The 24,728-nt window shown below is 35.9% G+C and overlaps 1 protein-coding gene across 3 annotated transcripts in view; it reads right to left on the reverse strand.

The window, feature by feature from the left end:
- Positions 1-6,603: 6,603 nt before the first annotated feature.
- Gabra4 (gamma-aminobutyric acid type A receptor subunit alpha4) overlaps positions 6,604-24,728 on the reverse strand; it is a 91,444-nt gene continuing 73,319 nt past the window's right edge. For 2 of the 3 annotated variants that reach the window (XM_029477411.2, XM_029477412.2), the window contains one exon: positions 12,623-12,828. In XM_029477411.2, the coding sequence (XP_029333271.1) occupies positions 12,749-12,828 (80 nt within the window). In that variant the 3' untranslated portion in view covers positions 12,623-12,748. Of the gene's footprint in view, positions 12,829-24,728 lie in introns of all 3 variants that reach the window. The other variant, XM_021162799.3, reaches the window with a different exon arrangement.

A 24,728-nucleotide genomic window follows, 5' to 3' on the forward strand; every position in this document is an offset into this window, starting at 1 on the left:
GACCATTCATGTACTTTGTAAAGCACTATCTTTTGCTTCTTGTTAAGTTTTCACTTTTAAAACCAACAGTTCGCAAGTTATTTGACAGTGATGAATCCCATTTACTAGAACATCTTATGCTATAAACTTTGAATTTTTGAGATTCTGTCTAAGTAATTCTTTTCAGATTGCCATGATTTGAGTCTTACTCAAAACTTGCTCACTTGCCTATCCAACCCCAAGTCTAGAGTTAATTGGCTAAGCAAAGGGCAGATGTGGAAACCTGTCTATCAGCCAGGAAGGTGTTGTATCCCAATGCCACAGCAGGGAAGGTCCCATTGATTTTTCAGTGAGCTGATGAATAACTAAGGCTCATGGCATATGTAGCCCTATGCTCAGATTTCTGCAACCAGAATAAATTTGAGTTTTAACACCCTACTTAGAAAAATAATTATAGAATAAATCTCTTGCAGTTTCACTTCCTATGTTGCAGATCTGGAGACATGTATCTCCTATAAGTTTTGTTAAAAGATATGTGGTTCTTGTGTATCTGTTTGTAGAGATAATTTGAGTACTAAGTCGTCCCAACCCACAATGTATACACCAAATAACAGGACAATAATCTAGGGCAATGTTTTATATAAGAGGAATAAAAATTTGTACTAATTATGAGATTAATTAGTCAAAGATCATTTTAACACCTCTAAGTTAAATATATGGTAATGGAATCTAAATTCAATAAAAATATGTCAACTGACAAAAAGATGTGAAATGTGACATTCACTAAATAGAATGCTGAATTGTGTCAGTATATGATAATCAAAGGTATCCATAATGGTGCGCTTTCATCCCATTGAAGTAAGATCTTTATTTCATTTCTTTGAAGAACTTTGACCAGCAAAATAGCAGAAATTTGTGTCCATCTATATCCTAGTTACTAAATACTCATTATTTTACTACTTTCCTGAAAGAATAAAAAAAGTTTACCAAGGAAGAACCCTAATTTCTGAGACTACCATGCCATGAGAAAAACAGACTGCAAGTAAAAACCCTGAAAAGGAGTCCACAGGACAATGATGAAACCACCATTCTGTTTTAAAAAGTTAAATTTCAATAACATTTATTAAACTGCAAAAGATACCAAGAAGAATAGTCAACACTTGATGAGTACAACTATGTGCACATCCGTTTTAATGCAAACTCCTAGAGAGTGGTCTAAAAATAATCTGAGATGAGTGATGGTCATTATTTTCATTATTGAAGGATATGCCAAAAATATACTCACATATAGTAATAAGCGTTATGAATGTCAAGCCTCTGGATAAGCAATAAAGCACTGCCCCTATGTAGTAACTAAAGCACTAGATTGAGGTATTACAATGTCAAGTGATAACATGAACAGTACTATTTGTTTCTAACTATGTTTGTCTAATGGTTTATACTAAGTTAACATATCAAATATTCATCTGTACTACAACAGATAAAATATCATATAAATGTGTACATACCATAAATACACTGTAAAAATTGGAAAGTAAAACTTGTATTATTAATATAAAAATCAGCTGATATGAAAATATATAACTGTATACCAGAAATGTTCAAATACTATTAAGTGCAACCAGTTAGTAGATAATAGAGATATCACATGCATATGAACAATTGTTTACACAGTTCAGACATGTCACTTCTATCAAAGAATAAACTCAAAATCTTCTAACTGAAATGGGTCTTGTGTATATTATCTCATCTCCATACAATAGTAAAACAGATAAAGGTGTCTGAAACCACAATTTTGTGAGACTGGAAGTAAAATAAAATACAAAATTTACATTTAATCATCTCTTGAAATGTTCATAATCAAGAGATATTAAAAACACATCCCAAGGATGGCATGGTAATACAAGGAATATGACAAATCATTATTTAAAATGGAAATGTTAATTTTGCTTTTAGATGCCTTTTAACCTCAGTGTGCTATGGCCCTCTATTTTTTATTTCCCCACATTCAAGTTTGGTCTTTAAGTTCTTTTTATACAATAATAAAAAGCTCTATTTGTATTATCAGGAAGTCATTTCTTAATAATCAGATAACAAGTAGGTTAAGTGGCTGATTGAATTTTACATTTATGCCTATCAATCTAACACTGCCAAATAAAGTATCTCAATCAGCAATAATTTAATCATGTCCTCAGGAACACAATAAAAGTCTATACTTCTTGTGCATGTAACTACTAATCAAAATTTATTACAAAATTATTTTTATTACCCATGTGCAGGATGCTTCTAAATCAATTCATGGTTATTGTTAAGGGCTCACTAATTTATTGGCACACTTAACTGAGAAATGTAAGTTCTTCATGGTATCAAGAACAGGGATCTTCCCCAATATACTGGTATGAAATGAGACTTTTTTTTCTATATCCTCTCATCGAGTTACAGGTAAACAAAACAGTCAAAAGGGCAAATTTGTATTAATTACTTTCTCAAAACTATAAATGCTTACATCCATTTTATCATGTACATTTCAACAGCTGCCAAATTTTCTAACAAATGTTATAACTATGATCATAATTCTTGAATAAACCATAAAAGATATTGATTAGACATAGTATATAGTTTCAAATTGGATATATATAAGCAATTAAACTTTTGTTTCTTTTATATGATTCAGTGAAATTATTAAAGTGCCCTATGAAATGAATGATAATGATCACATATCAGTTTTAGACTTATCAAAAATCTCATCAAAATTTTACTGGTAAAACTGAGCATCATTAGTTAAAACATTAACAGACCCTGGGAAGTAAATAAAAAGTTTGTGATTTGATTTTGTTGAAGTCATTAGTTTTCTTTAGCATCAACTCATCCTGAATTCAAATTAGCCAGTTCAAATTGACACTATGCTAGAATCCTGTTTGTCATCAGACAAATTAATATATTGACATTAATTTTAATCTCTTGACATTGATATTGACACTAAACTTCTAAGAGAAAGATGTGAATTTGTAGATGAAGAAAAGAGCTACTCATTGTTTGTTGAAATATATAACTTTATGAAAATAAAAAGAAAGTATAGTAACAGAAAATCATGAAAGGTCACACAAAAGAATATATGGCAGGAAGGAAATGTCAAAATTGATTCCCCTAGATGTTGTCACGGATGTTCTCAGCAAATAGAATGACTATGGGCATACAGGAAGCTTCCAGCAACACATAGGAGGAGACAGGCAATCCAGGTAAAGGATTGCTTCAGGAGTTCTTAAAGTAAGGTCACACAGGTTTTATGAGGGAAATTTTCATGTGCTCTGAAAGGGTAAATCATTGAATAGATGAACTGATGGGTTAAAGATGACCTTGGGTTGGATTGTGTTGTCCCTGAATGTCAGTGAATGATTTTTTTTTTTTAATCTCATTTGATGGGGAACTGCCAGAAATTCTATGACAAGTGTGAAATGAACAGAAATGTTCTTAAGATGTAGTCTGACATTATTCTGTAGAATGGAAGGTTCTCAAAAGATGAGATCAAGAAGCCTGAAAGAAGGTCAACTCTTGAGCAGAAAAGCAAGAAGTAACTGCATGCATAATGAAGAATAGATTACATATCACAGTCAACTTTTATGATGAACACTAGCATTTTAGGTCTGTTCTTTGAGGGAGGTATTTGAATAATTCAGTTACCACAGTCCCTAAAGGGTATTTTCAATTCTATGTATAGTTTATTCTTAGAGTGGCCAGGAGGCATAATCCTATTCACAATTCAATCTTTTCCAAAATAAAAGAGCAATAACTTTTCTCCCTCACATTTACTTTTATATTCTTTTATTCTATGTATTTATTTTTTGGGCTGGAAGAAACATTAGTCCTATTTTTATTTATGAGAGAAGAATACATTGTTCTCATTTATGGAGAAGCATTATCTATTATACAATGTAGTGAGTGATTTTAAAAGTACACACTTGAAAATAAACAAAAATAGAATCCATTCACCTTTGTCATTTTGAAAGCAAGAGGAACAGAGAATTTTGCTTTTTTTTTTTTTTTTTTTCTGTGACAGTGAGACCATAGATGATGAAGAACACAGTTTTAGCACTGCATAGTCTTTGTTTACACTAAGGAGCAGTAGACAAAACATGAGAAATTAAAGAAGAAAGGCTTTCAAAATATTGATGGAGAATGCCTATGCATGCATTCTTTTAAGATTTATCAGTCTGTTTGATTTTCAACGAAACATGCTTGTGAGTCATTCTGACAATAATATTATTAGGTCAAAAACTCGTGCAAGGCTTGCTTATATAAGGGTACAGTGGATTGGCTTTTATTTTAACACCAATGACACAGATTCAAGATCACTTTTCCTAGAGTGCCAAAATGAAAATAATTAAAATTATATTATTAGATGTATATTATTTTACATTTACTAGAATAAAATGAAAGGGATGGCATTTAAGAATTCACAGGGTGAATGTATATTTGACATCAGCATGTATGTACACTCATACATAAGCAAGTTCTCTCTCTCTCTCTCTCTCTCTGTCTCTGTCTCTGTCTCTGTCTCTCTCTCTCTCACACACACACACACACAGATAAAGAGAGAGAACATTACAATATTGTTGATTTTTATGTCATAGTAGCTATAATCAATGCAATAATTCTTCTTCTTTCTTTTCATAATTCCAAAAATTAAAATTAAAACTTGTAACTTCTTTATGTTATAGAATTTTGCTGCCTTTTATTTTTTTCTCTTGCAGGATGGATGCTTGGTGTTCTGTTCTGTGGCTGTCTGCCTTCTTCTCTTGAGACAGGGTCTACCATTGCACCTGAAATAAATCTGAGGCCAGTGATCCTCCTGGCTCCAGTCCTAACAGTGCTTGGGTTTTGAACACACAAGTATCAGAGTCAGGCATTTTATGCAAATGTTGGGATCTGAACTCAGGTTTTCATACTAACATAGCAGATGCTCTTACCTGATGCTATTTCCTCCGTCCATCCTTCATAATTTAAGGAAATAAATTGCTCATAGGAAAATTATACTATTAAAAAAGTACAAACATTTCCAAGTCTCCATTAAAGTCTTTATTTATTTATTTATTTATCCTCTTGGATAAAAGAATTGTCAACCCACTAATCATTTGATGAATTGGATGAAAGCAAATGTAATCAATGAATTAAAATTAGTCCAAAATACACACAGAACACTGAAAGGTGGAGCTCCTAGGAGTGGAAGGCTTGAAAAGAAATAAGAGAAGAAGAGATCTCACAAGAACTCATCTGGGATTCCTAAAGGAAGCTAACAATGCTTGTTGAAGCTCTGGTTCCGATCACCCCCATCCATCCTTTCTGTTAGTTCCTAGTCCTTGTCAGTATTCTTGGGAACTACATGGTTGGTATAATACAGATGTACTTCAAGCATAACACCCAGTTTTAGTGATACCTTCTACTTGGAAGGCAGGAACCATTTAGCTCTGGTCACCTTAGCAACGAGGTATACTCAGTTCTGTTGCAGGTCTTGTGCAAAGCTACACCGTGGGAGGTAATTTCAATAAAGTTGATGGAACAAACATGTTTAAATCCATCTTTTTCACAACAAACTCTAAAATAACACAGATATCGAAAACTTGAAGCAAATCTTGAAACCATATCTTTAATCAAATTTGTAAGTAATTGATGATTCACTGTGACAGGTGTCTTTCGAACAGGGGAACATTTTTTTCTCACAAGACAAAGGAAATTAGCTGGCATCTATCTTGGGAATGGTACAGATTCCATGGAGTATCATAGAGCTGAGATGTCCCCAAAGTTGCTTTGTTTAAAGCTGACCTGGGATAGAACATGTACAAACAACATTAAAACAAAACTTCTTTTCATACAATTTCCATTTATGTATGCCAGAATCGTGGAAGTTCTAACACGGAGGGGGGGGGGAACACTAAGATTTTTCTTTAAATAATTCTGTTGGGTAATACTCAAAATACTGGAAGGAAGGAAAGAGAGGCAGGGAGAGAGCAAGAACAACATTCACTAGTAATACCAGAGCAAATAAATTGAGAAGTTTGAACAATAAACAATGCAGACCACCCAGACATCCAAGTGGTGTGAAAAATATGGTCTCTGGGCAGAAAATTAAAACAGATTTTGGGAGGTGGGCTAGCCTTGATTTAAATAGCTTCTGTGGGCTGCTCTGACTCACACGCCCACCACTTCCCACACTATAGCTCAGTAAATAGCAAGCTTAATTCTATGATTAATAGAATAAAAGTAACCCAGAAAAGAGGCAGAAGCAGTAAAAGTACAATCAAAAATCAGATGAAAAAGTAATTTTTCAAGAAACAGAAATCTAATATGAATAGCTCTCTCCAGTCACAATAATAAAAAGCCATAAATATCTCATTAATATAATAGATTGAAAAGCTCGAAGATGACATATTATGTTTCAATAAAGCAAAAAAAAGCATAAAGATTAAAAAGAAAACTGTTGAGAAAACACAATGAAAGCAGTAAAACCATTATTAAGTTGGAAATTACAAGTTATAAAAGTGAATGAATACAACTGAAAACCCATTGAGTATAGTTGAAAAGGTCTCAAAAGTGAAAAGATACAAAATAAATTTAGAAACTGTTACAGGAAGAAATTTCATGTTAGTATTATTCTTTTTTAGAAAAGATTACTTAAACATGTAAAAAGAGAAAACTTTCCTGAAATAGAAATCTTGGAAAAAAGGAACAGCATTGTTAATCCTCTTGCTTTGAAGAAAACTATTTAAATACCAACACTTGTTCTACCTGTTCTTATCCTGGGAAAACATTCATTCCACAAGTTAAGTATAATAATTCCAGTCCTCAGGAGGCTAAGTCAGGGAAGCTATTAATTCAAAGCTGTTCTATATATAAATATATCTCAAAATCAAAACATCTTCCATATATAAACAAGAAAAATCTAATCATCACTAGCTACTTGGGAACCTGAGGAAAGAGAACTGAAGTTCAAGATCTGCAGACAGAGTTCAAGGCTGGTATGAAGAACGCCAAGATAGCATGCTGGCCTATCATAGGGTGAAACTCTGGGTTCCTTTTCCAGTGCTGAAGGAAAAAGAAAGTCAGTTTCACTTTTTAACATTTGATAATTAAACACTTGCTTCCCCATTTATAAAATGGCACATTTTCACCATCTTATTCCTCTCTACAAGTCTTGTTACAAAGGTATCAGGCATCACGTTTATGAAATGAAATCTCAACATACTATGACTTCATGGTTCTGATTTTCTGCATTTTCAACGTGTGTGTGTGTGTGTGTGTTGTTTGGGAAGAAGAGGCAAGACTTTGAAGACAGGTTTTCTATACACAGACTTGGCTGGCCTTGAGGTCTCTGAATTGTAGACAGAGCTAGCCTTCAACTTGTGACTTGTGGAAATCATCCAGACTATTTACTTGAATTTTTATTAGTTTTGTTTCTTCTGTAATATTTTATTTTTTGAAATTATAATTCTTTCACTTACTCCCATCTTTTTCCTCCCTTCAACCAGTCTCTTGCTCTCTCTCAAGTTCATGACTTCTTTTTCTTTAATCATTTTCATGTATATGTGTGTGATACACACACCTCTATCTCTATATCTATATAGATAGATGATGGACAGATTTCTACACGCATAAGTACAAACTGCTCGGTATGCATATGAATACTTGTACACATATGATATCAGGAATTGCCTTCATTATTCAATGAACTTTATTTATAATAGACAAATTTCACATATAAAAATAATAGTGATACTATCAGGGTTAAAAAAGAAATGGAAGTCAATGATTAATTGGAAAAGTACAGATTAAAGCTCATTTGTTCTTCATCCCAACTGAAAGTTCCAACAGTAGTCAGTAGGTTTTCATCTAACAGAATCAGAAGTGTGTTAGTCTTTCCTTAATATTTTAAACTGTAATATTTTTAAACCATCACCACTAATCTGAGTAAAGTTTAATCTTTTCAGTAACTTCCAAAATATTCTCCTTTCTCTATCTCTACCTCTTCTTGCTACTACCAACAACTTATATTCCCCTTGATTCAACGTTTTATCTATACAGAAAGAGCTCAGCTTGCCATTTTAAATTCTTCATGTTCCAGGTAATGAAAAAAGAAAATGTACTTTCAATTGTGGTCGTTGGGTGAGTTGGGATAGAAGAACTGCAGATCGTGAACTTCACTTCATGACCACCTCTGTGAAGCTTGATGTGTCAAAAAACTTCCTTGCCAAAATCACAGTTATAAGCATCATTTCCCCATCAATATTAGACAGAGGCTCGAAAACATGGAGCTTGAGACAAAAGAAAACATTATTGAGATGAGTCTACTTATGTACAGCTTGTGTATTTAGTTTTGCATTAATTTTTAGTTGTAAGATCCTGGTTTCTAATACCATGATGATGGTAGCTTCAAGAGTCCTGATCTTGGCCTACCTCTGCACTCAACACATTTATCATACAGTTCTTAATCTACCTATGTATTCAATGGTAGACTGTGAGTATCCTCACAGAATGGCCAATTATATTTAGCTCAATCTTAAATTAAATTAACACTGAGTAGGAACTCATAGAGTGATAAGAAAATCAAAGAAAAGAAAAAACTCAACATTCTTTCATCTTTAAATGGTAAAATCTTTTATGGGAGAGCAAATAGCTAATATACAGGGAAAGGTATTTTTGTTTTAATGATCAAGACATGTTACTTGGAAATAAACCACAGCTTGAAGTAATATAATTTCCCAGTAATAATGTATTTGTGGTTCAAGGTATAGGGTGTATCTATTGTAAGAATATGTTTACATTTACTATTATATTCATATATCATTGAAACTTAACCAAAATTGAAGATTGTTCATACCCTTGTTTTTAGCCCCAGGGTGGTTACAGGGATGATTCTAATCAACAATGTCTTCAGAACATGACACCAAGTGTGTCCTCTTCTCTTTATTTCCCACTGCAAATTATTCTCAATTCTAGACAGGAAGACCAGTTGAATCAGGGAACTGGAGAATGGAGACCTTTTCTCTCTTCTTGTTTGGGCCAGAAATAATTGTCTGGCTTAGAGAAAAAAATACACACATATTGTATGTATTACTTGAAATAGCATCTCTGTTAAGGTAGATGATTGAAAAATGACCTTTCAGAAGTTCATTCCAGCCTACTGCATTTATCTTCATTAGTAACTGATCTGCGACTCATCTCTTCTACCAAAGAAGGTGATGCTGTGCTCTCATTTAGGATTTGTGAAGCTCAAGTTAAAGTCTATATTACAAAAACCATTAGGTCTATGCAGAGACAAGTTACTTTTTCACTATGGATTGGTTGTGGAAATGTATTTTATAACTAGGCATACTTGGAGAAAATTAGAAGTGATTATACAACTATAACCCATCAACATGGAAATGGAAACTAAAATTAATATATTCTACAGGAAAATATAAATCATTCTAAATTTAAGCTTTAAAGCCCTTTATACCAAGGGTACTATTTTCAGACAGAATTATTCTCTAACCCTGCAGTCATCAGTGCTTTGACAATCCATGGTCATTGTTATGAATGATGATGAAAAGTGGCTAAATTCACACAAGAATACCCAACATGACTCCAAGTTATGAGGAAGACATAAATGATGAACAAAATAAAAAGAAGAATCTGAATGCAACAAGCCATGCATTATTATTAAAAATATCATGTGAAAATGAGATCAATTCTGTATACTAGTGGAGAAATGTTTTGGTAAATGTAGTCTTCAAATGAACAACGAAACTCCTTGACTGGTAAGTCCTTTCTAGTCTTAGTTTTATATTTGTACAATCCACACACTTGGGAAACAGGAAGGAGAAACTCAGGTTTGAGATCAGCCCAAATGCTACCTGTGGTAGTATTCACTCTTCCTTATCTCCCCAGCCCCAGAGTAGTGGAGTTCACTTTGATTTATTATTTGTTTAATCTTTATTCTTTATTCACGAGGTTTTGACTGTTCTTTTGTTTGAAGACTGGTATGCACTCTGTCCCAGAATGTCCTAGAACGCACTCTGTCCCTCAAACTCATGGCAAGCTCCGCTTCATCCTCTCCAAAAATGGGATCACAGGTTTGAACTATGAAGCTAGGGAAAGCCAGATATTTTTCAATCCATTTAAAATCCAAAAAATTTAAAAGGCATTATCTTTGAAAGGAGGCCAATAAAGTGTTTAAATTTATAGAGAAAGAATGTGATTTTTAAAAGAAAGATAATAGGATGAAAAAGAGAAGAGAGTGTTTCTCTCTAAATCAATAAAATCATTGAAGTGATACAAAAAGTGATGGTGGCTTCTCATCAGAGCTCTAAGCATTAGCCCAAAGGCCAAAACGATTTTCACACTCATGAAATAATTTTATTATATGCTTTTATGGACAAGTACTCTTTATTAAATGTATAAACATATTTACAGATTTTCCCGGTCCCCAGTTTTCTAGAATCAATTTATAAGTAAAGATATCTTCAACATCTTTCAACTTTAAAGTGGATTTAACCCTATGAAATATTTAGAAATAAAAAAAGAAGAAATTCTCAGGTGGGGGTCAATTAAAATTTGACATTTTCAAATTTTAGAAATCTCATGGGCAACCATCAAAAGTCAATGTAGTAACTCAAAAGTTCATATTAATCAATATAAGTTTCCTCAGAAAATAAAAGATTCTGTCTATAAGATGGACATTTCTATCAAACGTTTCCCCTCAACAAACCCAGAACACATTCCTTTACACATACTAAGAACAAGTAGAGTTACAGAAAGAAAATCTGGAAGTGAAACATCAAAAATATCAACCAAGATTGAGCTATTTTAAAAGCTGCAAAGATTCAATTAGGGTTAAGCCTCCATGATGAAAAGGAAAAGTCAGTCTTGAGAACCCAGATACATTGCATAACACTCACTGACACTCCATCCAAAGCTATGATATATTTATTCTCTTCTTTCTCTAGTTGCTCCTTTAATTTTTAAAGTACCTTGGTTATAAAATCTTATCAAACTCTCAGAAAAACAAATGCAAAACATGCCAGACATACAGATGTTATGAGCACAGAATCTTGCGAGGACATTAGCATTTCAGCAGCTAATATTGCTCTCTACTGGGATAAGCAGACTTTTATTTGGATGATTCTGGTAGAGTGGGCAAACTGTGTTATGTGATCTGCATCAAATTTGACGCAGGTCATCTGTTAGGTTCTCCAGGGCCCAGATTGTTATGTTTCAGGTCTATAATGCTTTTTCACCTACAGAACAAACTGTATCAGTATTTCCTTATAGTTTGAGAACCAATCATCTAGATTGTACTAACAGGTATTTATCTCCAAGCTGCTATAGGAACTTTATTTATTTCCCTCTGTCAGCTCAGAAAAAACAAATATGTTGGCTATGTTGTCTGACTCTAACTAAATTGCCTTCATTAAAGAACATGATGTCCTTGACTAAATTATAGTTCTTTAACATGCATTGGCTGTCCTACTATTGAAATATCTTTGTAAAGGTGAGAGAGCTTCCTTGGAAGATTCTCTAAAGATCACCTAGAACACAGTAGGTTCCAGGCTGTGAGGAACTATGTGGTAAATGTATACAGTACATAACTGAATGACTTACTAGGAAAAAAGAATTTATACAATGAATTTAACTTTGGCTCAGAGCACAACATTTCAAGTCAACTGTTAAGTATTGTTTGACCAATTATGTGCCAGAAAACACATTTTCCCTGGTCGGTGTCTGTTATTGATATAGCAGAGGCTTCACTGTATTGATCAGTGTTTGTTTTGTTCCATTTTCCTCTTCCCAGTGTTTTCTTTAATAGGGAGCATCTTATTTTGCAGGTACTATGAAAAGCTGCAAAGGTGATTGCATATGGCTTCCGGCACACAGTTCTGGTTAAGGGCAGGGCCAATGGGAAGTTTTTGGTGACAGTTTGATTTCATGGGGGGTATATTTAAAAAATTCACAGTCTTTCTTTTCTTTTCTTTTTTTCAAATTTCAGTGCAAAAGGGTGTACCACATATCTCTCCTAGCTCTAGTTCTCTTGCTCCAACTTTCCATAATGCTCTGTGTTCTATCCAATTTGAACACTGAATAGATTCTTTTAAAACTATCTTTCTATAAAGAAAGATGGTTCACTTTCTAGCCACCGAAGAGTTAATTAACTCTCTCCATATCTGACTTGTATTTTTTAAGTGAAAAAATTACATAGAATTTTTATTTTAGTAAAGAATACTTACCTTTAAAAACATTTTAAAAGACAGTCTGTATTTCCATCGTTGTTATGAAATTACTATAGCAACAAAATTACATTAGACTTTCTGATTTCTCCATGGTGTCCTTAGATAAATAAACAACCCAGTAGACCATGTTAAATGCCCCAAATGTGACTGGAAAGAGAATACGAGCATATTTGTCTATTTTACTTGTGCCAGATCCAGAGGGCGGTGGAGCAGGGGGAGGAGGTGTGGCTGACACATTCCCAGCAGCCCCTGTTGTATTAACTGTTGTCTTAATTCGCCCAAGTCTAGATCCAAATGCAGGGCGAGTGGAAGCTGACCCCAAAGAAGCTGGCCGCAAAGTGCCGTGAGGAGAGGGGGATGCTGCAGATGAAAGACCTCTGGCTGCTGCAGACATAGTCTCAGCTGCATTTGCCCTGCTGAATGGATTTGGACTGGAAGCTAAGTGAGCCTTAGGCGTGGCTTCAGAAGACTCCTGGACAGAGCTGGTCTTGCTGGAGTGATTTCCCACCTCAGTTCTGCTTTTGATATCCGATTCTGAATGGACCAAGGCATTTGTTCTTTTCCTCATGTTCAAATTGGCATGTGTATTCTGAAAAGATATATTAAAACTCACATTTACTATATAATTGGATGTAGATCTGTACACAATTCAACGATAAAATATGTGATTACTCGGGTCTATAAAATAAATATTTTTAAAATTCTCTGTAGTTATTTAACTAGATACCGTTGTTTATTTCTAGTCATATTAAGTAGTAACTAAAGAGATGGAGAAGTCCAGATAATTGAGATTAGAAATGGGTGACTGGGAAAAGCAGGCTACAGACCACCATCTATCTATCTATCTATCTATCTATCTATCTATCTATCTATCTATCTATCTATCTATCTATCTATCTGAGAAATGGGCATTTTTTATAACTGTATTTCTTTTTTTTTTTTTTTTTTTTTTTTTGGTGTTTTGAGACAGGGTATCTCTGTGTAGCTCTGGCTGTCCTGGAACTCACTCTGTAGACCAGGTTGTCCTTGAACTCAGAAATCCGCCTGTCTCTGCCTCCCAAGTGCTGGGATTAAAGGCGTGTGCCACCATGCCCTGCTCAATAACTGTATTTCTCAATACTACACTTGAACATTTTTTAAACGTTTACTCCATAACTTGTGCACTTGTGAATTATGATTTCAAGGTCAATGAGTTGAGTTTAAAAACAGAAGAAAGCAGTTTCACAAACCAGAATGAAAACAGACTCGGAGAGGCTTAGAACACATTCTTCATGTCATTCTGTAGTATTCTCCCAAGCAGATTGCAGCTGAACTAATGAGAATGTGTAACCTAACATATGGCAGCTAATTGCAGTGGAGACAAGTGAAATCAAAATCAACCTAAAAGCTGAAGACACCATTATGAACCCTGAACTTACCCTCTACCATTTTAAAATCCCATTTTTATAGAAAAGAATAACCAATTCTAACTTATTCTATAATATTGTACACATCAAAAAGAACAAAAATATGTTTGAAGTGTGTATACTATTGCTACAAATAAATTATGTATACCCACATATCATGACATAAAAAGAATATAAGGCAAGTAAATATAGTGAAGGTAAAATACTAAGGACAAGATACTAAGAAGGAGCAGAGAGGGTGCTCAACCAGTAAAGGCATTTGCTGACAAGCCCAGTGACCTGGGTTCCATTCCCAGGACCCATGTGGTGGAAGAAAAGAACCAACTCAGGAAAGAAGATCTCTGATCTCTACACACGTGAGCAAACACAAAAAACTATACATACATGCAAAATCAGTAAAGGAAAAGTTAAATAATTGAAAGTACATGGAGAAGGAAAGTGAGGAATTATTAATTGAATACATAGTAGGAGTGTGTGTCTGTGTCTGTGTTTGTGTTTGTGTGTATTTCTGCTTACAGCTTAATAGTGTCACATTGTTTTCTTCCACAAAAAAGTTGAGGTATGTGTAGAAAGTCAAATTTTCTCTAATGCTAAACCTAAAGATGGATGACTTCTAATTCTAATCGCACAATAACAGAGACCGAATTTTATTTCCTGGTTGAAATGATGAGAAAGACCTAGATAAAACATGGAAACCAAGGCATTATTGGAAGACACTGATATCAAACAACATAGGACAAGAGTCACTGAGAGAGAAGGAACGAACCTGAGATTTTCTATGTTGTGTGCAGGGGGAAAAAGACTAATCCAGAAAAAAAATGTAGCAGATCCCTGGAACCAAACAGATGACTTGAGAATGTGCTGGGACCAGCAGTGGCTACCATTTACAGGACAAAGCACTTATGAAACAAAGGTTTAAGAAAGATCTCCAGAAGTCTAAACGGAGCTATGTTCAAATATATCATAGAGATGATGAGCAAGAAGTATTTCCCCAAGATGAGAGGGAGAGAGAGAGAGAGAGAGAGAGAGAGAGAGAGAGAGAGAGAGAGAGAGAGAGAGAGAGAGAGAGAGAGAACAGGAGAAAGTGTAAAAGAAAATAGTACGTGTCAGGATCCCAGACACAAGTATATAATAAATGAGTGTTCCCATTAGCGGGATTTAAGTGTCAATATCAACTCAGAAATGCTTTACCTGAGGCATAGGGAATGAACAGTTCTAAAATGTGATAGTCGCTCTAATAGCCGAACTGATTATTCATGAAATTTAACAGCAAGGTCAGAAGATGAAGCTGACACCAATAACTTATCTGTTCTCCAGAACAAAGTGGAAGAGTATTTAAAAGGCTCTTAAAGATTCCTTTTGGACGAGTTTTCTACTAGAACTTCCTGAAGTTCTGTGAACTCTATAATCTCGGTCATGGACTGTTTAAAAGCTGACTCCAGGATTCCTCCTAGACTAGTCTGCACAGGGGAGTGTTGACTGCAGAAGCTAACAGCTTCTGGGTCAGGCAGAAGCCACAGAGCTTATGGGGAAGACAGCATTTCAGGCTCCAGACATCCAGGCACATTCCCTGCCAAAGGAGGTGTCCAGCCCACCCAGGAAGGCTTTGCCACAGCATATGGGAGAGCCATCTTGGGTTCCTGGATTCCTCCAAGACTGGTCTGGGCAGGTGAGAGTGTGGATTGCAGAGGCTAACAGCTTCTGGGACAGGCTGAAGCCACAGAGCTGCTGGGGCAGACCATGTTTCGGGCTCCAGACACCAGGGAACCTTCCCTGCCAGAGGAGGTGTCCAGCACGACTGGGAGGGCTTTACCACAGCATCTGGGGGAGCCATCTTGGTTTCGGGATTCCACCTAGACTAGTCTGCGCAGGGGAGAGTGTGGACTACAAAAGCTAACAGCTTCTGGGTAGGGTGGAAGCCACAGAGCTTCTGGGGCACACCTGATTTCAGGCTCCAGACATCCGGGCACCTTCCTGCCAGAGGAGAGGCGTCCAGCTCACCTAGGAGGGCTTTGCCAAAGCATCTGGGGGAGACATCTTGGTTCTTGGATCCCACCTAGACTACTCTGCGCAGGTGAGAGTGTGGACTACAGAAGCTACACAGATTCTGGGAAAAACCCTGTTTCAGGCCTTCATCTTCTGCCAGGAGGCAGGTCCAAACTCCAGATATCTGTCCATCTTCCCTGCAACAGGAGAGCTTACCTGCAGAGAGCGCTTTGACCACTGAAACTCAGGAGAGCACTAGTCTCCCAGGTCTGCTGATAGAGGCTAACAGAATCACGAGAGGAACAAGCTCTAACCAGAAACAACTATAACAACTAACTCCAGAGATTACCAGATGCTGAAGGGCAAATGTAAGAATTTTACTAACAGAAAACATGACCACTTACCATCATCAGAACCCAGCACTCCCACCTCAGCCAGACCTGGGTACCCCAACACACACAAAAAGCTATACCAAGATTTAAAGGCATATCTCATGATGATGGTAGAGGACATCAAGAAGTTTAATAACTCACTTAAAGAAATACAGGAGAACACTGCTAAAGAGTTACAAGTCCTTATAGAAAATCTGGAAAACACAACCAAATAGGTGGAAGTCCTTAAAGAAAAACAGGAAAACACAACAAAACAGGTGATGGAAATGAACAAAACCATACTAGGCCTAAAAAGGGAAGTAGACACAATAAAGAAAACCCAAAGTGAGGCAATGCTGGAGATAGAAACCCTAGGAAAGAAATCTGGAACCATAGATGCCAGCATCAGCAACAGAATATAAGAGATGGAAGAGAGAATCTCAGGTGCACAAGATTCAATAGAGAACATCGGCACAACAATCAAAGAAAATGGAAAATGCAAAAAGATCCTAACTCAAAACATCCAGGAAATCCAGGATACAATGAGAAGACCAAACCTACAGATAATAGGAGTAGATGAGAATGAAGATTTTTAACTCAAAGGGCCAGCAAATATCTTCAACAAAATTATAGAAGAAAACTTCCCAAACATAAAGAAAGAGATGCCCATGAACATACAAGAAGCCTAGAGAACTCCAAATAGACTGGACCAGAAAAGAAATTCCTCCTGACACATAATAATCAGAATAACAAATGCACTAAGTAAGGGTAGAATATTAAAAGCAGTAAGGGAAAAAGGTCAAGTAACATATAAAGGCAGGCCTAACAGAATTACACCAGACTTTTCACCAGAAACTATGAGAGCCTGAAACTAGAAGATCCTGGACAGATGTTATTCAGACACTAAGAGAACACAAATGCCAGCCCAGGCTACTTTCAATTACCACAGATGGAGAAACCAAAGTATTCCACAACAAAACCAAATTCACACATTATCTTTCCACGAATCCAGCCCTTCAAAGGACAATAACAGAAAAAAAGAAAAACAAAACAAAACAAAAAAACAATACAAGGACAGAAACTATGTCCTAGGAAAAGCAAGAAAGTAATTCTTCAACAAACCTACAAGAAGACAGCCACAAGAACAGAATGCCAACTTTAACAACAAAAATAATAGGAAGCAACAATTACTTTTCTTTAATAACTCTTAATATCAATGGACTCAATTCCCCAATAAAAAGACATAGACTAACAGACTGGCTACACAAACAGGACACAACATTTTGCTGCTTACAGGAAACCCATCTCAGGGAAAAAGACAGACACTACCTCAGAGTGAAAGGCTGGAAAACAATTTTCCAAGCAAATGGACTAAAGAAACAAGCTGGAGTAGCCATTCTAATATAGAATAAAATCGACTTCCAACCCAAAATTATCAAAAAAGACAAGGAGGGGCACTTCATACTCATCAAAGGTAAAATCTTCCAAGAGGAACTCTCAATTCTGAATATCTATGTTCCAAATACAAGGGCAGCCACATTCATTAAAGAGACTTTAGTAAAGCTCAAACCACACATTGCACCTCACACAATAATATTGGGAGACTTCAACACACCACTCTCATCAATGAACAGATTGTGGAAACAGAAACTAAACAGGGACACATTGAAACTAACAGAAGTGATGAAACAAATGGATTTTTCAGATATCTACAGAACATTTTATCCTAAAATAAAAGGATATACCTTCTTCTCAGCACCTCATGATAATTCTCCAATATTGACGACATAATTGGTCACAAAACAGACCTCAACAGATACAAAAAATATTGAAATTGTCCCATGCATCCTCTCAGATCACCATGGACTAAAATGATCTTCAATAAGAACATAAATAATAGCGAGCCAACATTCATGTAAGAACTGAACAACACTCTTCTCAATGATACCTTGGTCAAGGAAGGAATAAAGAAAGAAATTAAAGACTTTTTAGAGTTCAAAGAAAATGAAGCCACAACATAATCAAACTTATGGGATACAATGAAAGCATATCTAAGAGGAAAACTCATAGCTCTGAGTGCCTCCAAAGAGAAACTAGAGAGAGCACACACGAGCAGTTTGAGGACACACCTAAAAGCTCTAGAACAAAAGAAAGCAAATTTACCTAAGAGGAGTAGACGGCAGAAAATAAACTCAGGGGCGAAATCAACCAAGTTGAAACAAGAAGACCTATTCAAAGAATCAACCAAATGAGGAGCTGGTTCTTTGAGAAAATCAACAAGATAGATAAACCCTTAGCCAGAGTTACTCGAGGCCACAGGGACAGCATCCTAATTTACAAAATCGGGAATGAAAAGGGAGGCATAACAACATATCCTGAAGAAATCCAAACCACCATCAGATCCTTCTACAAAAGGATATATGCAACAAAACTAGAAAACCTGGATGAAATGGACAAATTTCTAGACAGATACCAGGTACAAAAGTTAAATCAGGATCAGGTTAATGATCTAAACAGTCCTATATCCCCTAAACAAATAGAAGCATTTATTAATAGTCTCCCATCCAAAAAAAAGCCCAAGACCAGATGGGTTTAGTCCAGATATCTATCAGACCTTCAAAGATCTAATTCCAGTTCTTCACAAACTATTCCACAAAAGAGAAGCAGGAGGTACCCTACCAAATTCATTCTATGAAGCCACAATTGCTCTGATATCTAAACCACAGAAAGACCCAACAAAGATAGAGAACTTCAGAACAATTCCCCTTATGAATATCGATGCAAAATTACTCAAAAAAATTCTCACTAACCGAATCCAAGAACACATAAAAACAATCATCCATCCTGACCAAGTAGGTTTCATTCCAGGAATGCAGGTATGATTTAATATATGGAAATCCATCAATGTAGTCCATTATATAAACAAACTCAATGACAAAAACTACATGATCATCTCCTTAGATGCTGAGAAAGTATTTGACATAATCCAACACCCATTCATGATAAAAGTCTTGGAATGATAAGGAATTCAAGGCCCATACCTAAACATGATAAAAGCAATGTACAGCAAACCAGTAGCCAACATCAAATGAAATGGTGAGAAGCTGGAAACAATCCCACTAAAATCAGGGACTAGACAAGGCTGTCCACTTTCTTCCTACATATTCAGCATTGTACTTGAAGTCCTAGCCAGAGCAATTCGACAACAAAAGGAGAAAAAGGGGATACAAATTGGAAAGGAAGAAGTCAAAATATCACTTTTTGCAGATGATATGATAGTATATATAAATGACCCTAAAAATTCTACCAGAGAACTCATAAGCCTGATAAACAGCTACAATGAAGTAGCTGGATATAAAATTAACTCAAACAAGTCATTAGCCTTTCTGTACCCAAAGGATAAACAGGCTGAGAGAGAAATTAGGGAAATAACACCCTTCTCAATAGTCACAAATAATAAAAAATACCTTGGCATGATTCTAATTAAGGAAGTAAAAGATCTGTAGGATAAAAACTTCAAGTCTCTGGAGAAAGAAAATAAACAAGATGTCAGAAGATGGAAAGATCTTCCATGCTCATGGATGGGCAGGATTAATATAGTAAAAATGGCTATCTTGCCATAAGCAATCTACAAATTCAATGCAATCCCCATCAAAATTCTAACTCAATTCTTCAACGAATTAGAAAGTTAAATCTGCAAATTCATTTGGAATAACAAAAAACCTAGGATAGCAAAAACTCTCTTCAAGGATAAAAGAACCTCCGTTGGAATCACCATGCCTGACCTAAAGCTATACTACAGAGCAATAGTGATAAAAACTGCATGGTACTGGTATAGCAACAGACAAGTAGACCAACGGAATAGAATTGAAGACAAAGAAATGAACCCACACACCTATGGTCACTTGATCTCTGACAAGGGAGCTAAAACCATCCAGTGGAAAAAAGACAGCTTTTTCAACAAATGGTGCTGGCAAAACTGGAGGTTATCATGTAGAAGAATGCGAATTGATCCATTCCTATCTCCTTGTACTAAGGTCAAATTTAAGTGGATCAAGGAACTCCACATAAAACCAGAGACTATGAAACTTATAGAGGGGAAACTGGGGAAAAGTCTTGAAGATCGGGGCACAGGGGGGACATTCCTGAATAGAACATTAATGTCTTGTCCTTTAAGATTGAGAATTGACAAATGGGACCTCATAAAACTGCAAAGCTTCTGCAAGGCAAAAGACACCATCAATAAGACAAAAAGACCACCAACAGATTGGAAAGGATCTTTTCCTATCCTAAATCAGATAGGGGACTAATATCATATATATATATATATATATATATATATATATATATATATATATATATATATATATAAAGAGCTCAAGAAGGTGGACTCCAGAAAATCAAATAACCCCATTAAAAATGGGGCTCAGAGCTAAACAAAGAATTTTCTCCTGAGGAATACCGAATGGCTGAGAAGCACCTGAATAAAAGGTTAAGCATCCTTAATCATCAGGGAAATGCAAATCAAACCAACCCTGAGATTCTACCTTACACCAGCCAAAATGGCTAAGATCAAAAATTCAGGTGACAGAAGATGCTAGCAAGCATGTGGAGAAAGAGGAACACTCCTCCATTGTTGGTGGAATTGTAAGCTGGTACAAACACTCTGGAAATCAGTCTGGTGGTTCCTCAGAAAATTGGACATGCTACTCCTAGAGGATCCGGCAATACCTCTCCTGGACATAGATCCAGAATATGTTCCAACCAGTAAGAAGGACACATGCTCCACTATGTTCATAGCAGCCTTATTTGTAATAGCCAGAAGCTGGACAGAACCCAGATGTCCCTAAACAGAGGAATGTATACAGAAAATGTGGTACATCTACACAATGGAGTACTACTCAGCTATTAAAACAATGAATTTATGAAATTTCTAGCAAATGGATGGACCTGCAGGGCATCATCCTGAGTGAGGTAACCCAATCACAAAAGAACTCACAGGATATGTACTCTCTGATAAGTGGATATTAGCCCAGAAACTTAGAATACCCAAGATACAAGATACAATTTGCAAAACACATGAAACTCAAGAAGAACGAAGACGAAAGTGTGGACACTTTGCTCCTTGTTAGAATAGGGAACAAAACACCCATGGAAGGAGTTACAGAGACAAAGATTGGAGCTGAGACAAAAGGATGGACCATCTAGAGACTACTATACCAGGGGATCCATCCCATAATCAGCCTTCAAACGCTGACACCATTGCACAGACTAGCAAGATTTTGCTGAAAGGACCCTGATATAGCTGTCTCTTGTGAGGCTATGCCGGGGCCTAGCAAACACAGAAGTGGATGCTCATAGTCAGCATTTGGATTGATCACAGGGCCCCCAATGGAGGAGCTAGAGAAAGTACCCAAGGAGCTAAAGGGTTCTGTAATGCTATAGGTGGAACATCAATATGTACTAACCAGTACCCCTCGGAGCTTGTTTCTCTAGCTGCATATGAATCAGTAGATGGCCTAGTCAGCCATCAGTGGAAAGAGAGTCCCATTTGTCTTGCAAACTTTATATGCCTCAGTAGAGGAGAATGCTGGGGCCAAGTGGAAGTGAGGGGGAAGGGTAGTGGGGGAGAGGTTTGGAGGAGTTTTGGTCTAGCATTGGAAATGTAAATGAAGAAAAAGCTAATTATAATAATAATAATAATAATAATAATAATAATAATAATAATAATAAAGATGACTCCAAGACATTTTGTATCTTTATAGCCATGCCTCATGTAATGTGCACACTTCTCCCCCATCAAAAGATGGAGTCAATTTCCCTATAGGCCACCTTCATCTTCCCTCAGCCAATATTGGGCAGTGTAGTCATGATAGTATGTCATATACAAATCAACCTCGAGAATTCTGATTTGTTTTCATCAAGCTTAAACAACCAAAACGATGAAGAAAATACCCAACTTATAGGGTAAGAGAACACTGGCCCACAATCACTTATCCCAACGAGACCAAACAACATGCTGATGGGTCTGTTCCAGCTAAGAGAGTAATGTAAACAGCCTAAACAAGCTAAATCAACACAAGCAGAAATTTCACACTGATCCATAGAATTGAAAACAAAAGTAAATATTTTTGTATGTATATAACTATTTTCAAGACTTATTAAGCAGAATTGTCCCATTGTTTAACATCTGTACACTAAGAAAATAACGTTCAGACAAGGGGTGTTTCCAAACCTCTCTCAGGAGGGGAAGTTCTTTCAACCTTTTAAGCTAATAAAAAGGCTGCCTTACCCAGAACCCATAGAGGGCCTTCAGGGTTTACTGTTGCCTCATGTCACACACTTGCGAAATGACCAAGATGTGTGTAGTTTTTCAGAATTCCATTTGTGCTTGACAAATGGAATTACAGTCCTTTTCAACTGGGAGAAATTTTAGTGTCACTTTACTTTGTTGAGAAGGAAAATAAGAGCACAGAGGTCCTGACTGGTTGGAAGTCATGCCAAGTATTACTGTGTTAAATCTGTGGTTCAGAATAGCCTTCTACTCAGAAATGTGACAGAAGTGTTCACAAATGTACCATTCAAAAGTTTATTCAAGACTTGCAAATCAGAAGGATGGAATATTTTTCCAATATTATAATGGTGTATGGACCAGCAAGCAGACCACTCAAGGGGTGGGAGGTGTTTTGTTTTGTTTTGTTTTGTTTTGATCACAATTTACCTTAGTGTGATTCTGCTATTTACTATTGGATTAGTAACCAACTACTACTAAGATTCCATGTTAATTTGTAGCTTCATGCCTAACAGAAAATATGAGCAGAGTTTATGGTTTTCTTTTTCTATGATGCATGAGACACTTCTGTATCATATCTACCATTCATACTCAAGAATGAATTCCTTTCAAAAATGATTATGAGATACTACTACAATGGTTCAGTGAGTAGAAGTGTTTTGATGTACACTTTTGATGCATGTGTAAGTGCCTAAGTTTGAATTCCTGAAAATAAAGTCAAGGAGCAATTGAACACATTTATAAACCCAGTGCTACTATGGCAAGATATGAGCTACAGACAAGAGGATGGCTAGAAGCCTATAAGCCAGACAGCCTTGTGTACATAGTACTGAACAACAAAGGGTCTGCCTCAAGTCATTCATAGTGAAAGCAGGGACAAACGTCTGAAGTTTCCCTCTGACCGCTACATGCATGGCCTGTCAGATGTAATTCTACCCTCCATGCAAATACACAGATATAAATTGCGATTTCTCCACCAAGTGGTTGATTAATGAATTGAACAAATATTGACATATTTACATCAGACATTTGTAGAAGTAGAAGTGAATTTCTGATAATTTGAAGACAATATTCTGATATATATATATATATATATATATATATATATATATATATATATATATATATATAGTCCAAGGCATTTAGAAGGATGCATCAGCAAAGAAAGAAGCAATGGGAAGTAAGAATATAGAATAAAATCAATAGGATTGCTGTATGGAATCAAAAATCAAATGTTTGTCTGTCTAGTTTAAATGTGTTAATGAGTTTCTAGAGCATAGAGTGTTTTACTACTCACTATAGTTTAAATTACTCAGTAGGAACCAACTGATCTTTGCACCATGCTGAAAGTGTTATCGAGAGTCAAGATCCTTCACATGGTTTCATAAGAAAAAATAACATCTGCTTCCAAGCTTACTCTTTACTTGTGAAGCCCATCTTTGACTACTATAGGTAATATAAAAAGTAAATAAAATATCTGGATTTAATTCTAAATTGGACTGAGAAAGCCTAAGAAGTTTTAATAGTATCCATTATCCCTACCCAAAGAAAAAGGGAATTTGAGTAATTTGAGCCTTAAATCTTTGCTTTTGCCAAGCAATGAAATGCTATTTAAATTATCTTCTATTTATGTCTGAAGGTAGACTGTGTAAAGAGTAGTCTTGGTGGCCAGGTCTGGCAGCACATGCCTTTAATCCTAGCACTAGGGAGGTAGAAGCAGGAGGCCAGCCTGGTCTACAAAGTGAGTCCCAGGACAGCCAGAGCTGCTACTTAGAGAAATCCTGACTTAAAAAACATAAACAACAAAACAAAACAAAAACAAGAACAACAACAGCAACACAAAGACTAGTCATGATGACAAACCACCAAAGTACAAATGCATTCCTCTCCAGCATAGGACTCACTAGAAAATCTATTGGTATTGAAGTCAAGATTTGGAACAAATGAAGTGTCAGTCAGTGTAATAGAGTTCAGAGACTGATATTAGTGTTCTACAAACACACAGTCATTTCCAACAAGGACCTGAGCATAATTTGAATTTAAAAAATATTTAATTTGAAATCATTTTAACACTAGTCACAATAGCCTAAAGGGAAAAAACAAACAACTTAGTGGGACAGAGATGGGAGGTGGCAGATTCAAACAGGACCAACAAACTAAGCAGCAAGTAGCAAATAGGATCAGATCCAAGCAATCCATCAGTCATGTCTGTGATCTGGCACAATCTCTAAAGAAGTATTCTAACTAAAAAAGATTGAAAATTCATGTCAACTTATTACTCCACAGTGAAGATGTAAAGTAACAAAGATTAAGCTTGCAGAATGAGAGCAGCTACGTTCATATTCTTTGTCAGAGAAGCTAATGAAGTTTAATAAAATGCAATTTAGCACTCCTAAATTAAAAGCTAACAAGGCTAATAATGAACAGGTTTATC

The sequence above is a fragment of the Mus caroli genome, unplaced genomic scaffold, assembly GCF_978045245.1.
Source record: "Mus caroli unplaced genomic scaffold, Mus_caroli_1 scaffold_4, whole genome shotgun sequence".
Taxonomy (NCBI): Eukaryota; Metazoa; Chordata; class Mammalia; order Rodentia; family Muridae; genus Mus; species Mus caroli.